At 49.1% G+C, this 2,698-nt stretch overlaps 1 protein-coding gene across 1 annotated transcript; it reads left to right on the top strand.

Annotated features, from left to right (window-relative positions):
- Window positions 1-1,224: 1,224 nt before the first annotated feature.
- FGFBP3 (fibroblast growth factor binding protein 3) lies at window positions 1,225-1,980 on the top strand. The gene has a single exon (XM_006880410.1). The coding sequence runs from the start codon at window positions 1,225-1,227 to the stop codon at window positions 1,978-1,980; it is 756 nt and encodes a 251-aa protein (XP_006880472.1).
- The last annotated feature ends 718 nt before the right edge of the window (window positions 1,981-2,698 follow it).

Here is a 2,698-nt window from a genome sequence, read left to right as displayed (position 1 = left end):
AACTATCATCGTTTCTCAAAATTCATAGACTTTCAAGAAGCATGTTGTTTAGAAAGTGGATGCCACTTCTGCTTCCAAACGCCAATAGGGCTCCCTGGTTAAATAGACATAGTCCAAGAGTACATTCATACAAGTTATATCATTTGAATAGGTAATATAATCTTGAAGCTATACCCCAATTAATGATTTCTTCTTAAACTAATGATTTTGTAAGACGATAAAAGTTAATTGGTAATATTTAAAAATAATAGAATGTTAAAAACCTCTAATGACTACCCCTGGATGAACACAATCAGTATGTTATCGAACTAAGATATTATGTTTTTATTAGTAGGAATACTAAATGTAAAAAGACTGCAAGAAATGAGTGGAAATTTTGGACTCAGAGTGATAAGAAAAATAGGAAGAATGTAAATTGTGTAATTGTGTGGCTAGTGCTTGGTTTATAATGGTATCATTTTTGTTTAATTTTATTTTGCTTAATTTTAAAAACTTAGATCTTTTCAGTTTATTTTCCGACAATTCAACATATAGAAGAAAATTAGGATAATTTGTTACAATTCACCAGATTTTTAAAATAGTGGAAGTATACAACACGATTGTATATACATAGGGAGTGAGTGGGGTGGTGGGAAATCTCTGAGTTAGAGAATCCTGGGAGGGGCGTAGTGGGGAGGCCCCTCCTGTCCCATTGATACATGTTCATTCACAAGCAGCCGCTAAAACAGACCAATCTCTCACGCAGTCATCCCTTCTGTCCTAAGAAGGCTTCACCACTTCTCCCAGAACTCGGTAAGTTAAAAAGCTGTAATGCTTTGAAAAATGTACTTTCCCCCCCTAAGAAACACTTTGAAACGCTCCGGTGGATAATTTATTGAAGGGTGAAGAGGAGAAGGGGTGGAAGTTATTAATTAATTATCAAACACTGCTTTGCTATTCTATTTGCATGGGGGAAGAAAATTCCAATGCATACATGGTTCCAAACACTTATTTAGGCAGTAATTGGTTTAGCCTGGGAAAGCTCTTTAGAGGGGCTCCTGGCTCTGGGGAAAAGTAGAAAGTCTGAGGAAGGAAGATTGGCAGGTGCAAGGCCTGGCCAAAGGCCTGCGCACGGCTCAGCTGGTGGTTGTCTCTGCCTCTGTCTGCAGGATCGTGGAATGCTTCTCGCCTGGCCTTGCTTCCGCTAACGCTCCAGGGGTCAGAGCCAAACCCGGAGGCAGACCTATGACTCATCCAAGGGTGCAAGCGTCTCTCTCGCTGCTGATACTGGGCAGCTGTCTCCTCGCGGCCGCCCGGAGGAACCAGGGGGCGGCCAGCCGCGCGGCGCCGGTCGCCCGGGACTCCGCGGGCGCCTCCTCGGGCCGCTTCGTCAGCCCCGAGCGGCAGGCGTGCAGCTGGCAGCTCCGGGAGCCCGGCCCCGGGGCCGCGCGGGGCGGAGAGCTGGCGCTCAGCTGCCAGGCCCCGGACGGCGCGCGCTCGCAGTGTGTGCACCGCTGGGAGGCCGCGAGCTGCGCCGCTTACGCGGCCCGGGAGGCGCACTACTGGAAGGCCCTGCTGGGCCGCCTGCGCAAGAAGCGCCTGCCCTGCCACGACCCCGCGCGGCTCCAGGCCCGTCTGTGCGCGGCCAGGAAGGCCCACGGCGCCTCGCTGCGCCCTGCTCCCCGCGCGCCGCCGCGTCCCATTCCCTCCACCCAGGAACCCAAGCCGCGCGCTCGGGTCAGGGGTCGCCCCAGGGAGCCTGTGCCGGGTCCAAACGCAGAAGCCTCTCCTCCCACCAGCACGGCCTCCAAAGAGCACCCCGCTGAGAAGAAGACCAAAGGGGCCAAGAAGAAAGGGGTCTGGGGACCCGAGAAGGAGCTACCTTTGGGGACCCGGTCTGACCTCGACAGGCTGGACGAGAACTCTGAGCTCACAGAGACTTACTGTGCTGAGAAGTGGCACTCTCTTTGCAACTTCTTTGTCAATTTCTGGAATGGCTGAGGCTTCTGGTCGGTGGAGGGTGGAAGGGGATGGGTAAGGGGGGCATGAGTAGAGGGCGGGGGTGGTCAGCACAGTGGGAAGGGGACGTTTAAGGCATTGTTAGGCCTTGGCATAGAGGGTAGGGAGGTGTCCTACTCCTAGAATGACTGTGTAGAGGCACAGAGACATGAAAACCGACATGAATCTCAACGTTGATTAAGAGCATAATAAAGAGTGGAAATGGAAGTAGGAGTACCTTCAATATAAAAAAAAAAAAAAAATCCCTATAGGCTGAGGAGATGGGTACCCAGGGAGCTAAGAAAGGAAAAACCAAATGACGACTGTGTTGCAAATCTTGGGTGGTAAGCGGGATGCCATGTAACCCATTAAAACCGTAATCACCAGCGTTTGGTGACCTGAATCACGTTCACTTTTGCAGTGACTTCTCACCTCACCTAATCAGCTGACAAGGATGCTACCCTTTGGGTGTCACTTACTATCACAGTTGAACTCTAAGGGGATAGAAGCCCTTCAGAAGTAAAAATTGACTTCAAGATGATTCGCTTCGAGAGATTCTTTCATAAGCTCCACTATTTCAAGCAATGATGCCTGAAGCTCGCAGCTGTCTCATTTACTGTCTCAAGTCAGAAGTAAACTGTAGAAGCTAGATACTCCAGCAGATTTTCTTTTTCCACAAACAATTCTCTTGATAATTTGATTATATATATATATATATATA

The sequence above is a fragment of the Elephantulus edwardii genome, unplaced genomic scaffold (assembly GCF_000299155.1).
Source record: "Elephantulus edwardii isolate Elephantulus edwardi_28Jun2011 unplaced genomic scaffold, EleEdw1.0 scaffold00007, whole genome shotgun sequence".
Classification (NCBI taxonomy): domain Eukaryota; kingdom Metazoa; phylum Chordata; class Mammalia; order Macroscelidea; family Macroscelididae; genus Elephantulus; species Elephantulus edwardii.
The sequence above is the reverse complement of the archived record's forward strand: the minus strand, read 5'-3'. Positions and strand labels throughout refer to the sequence as shown.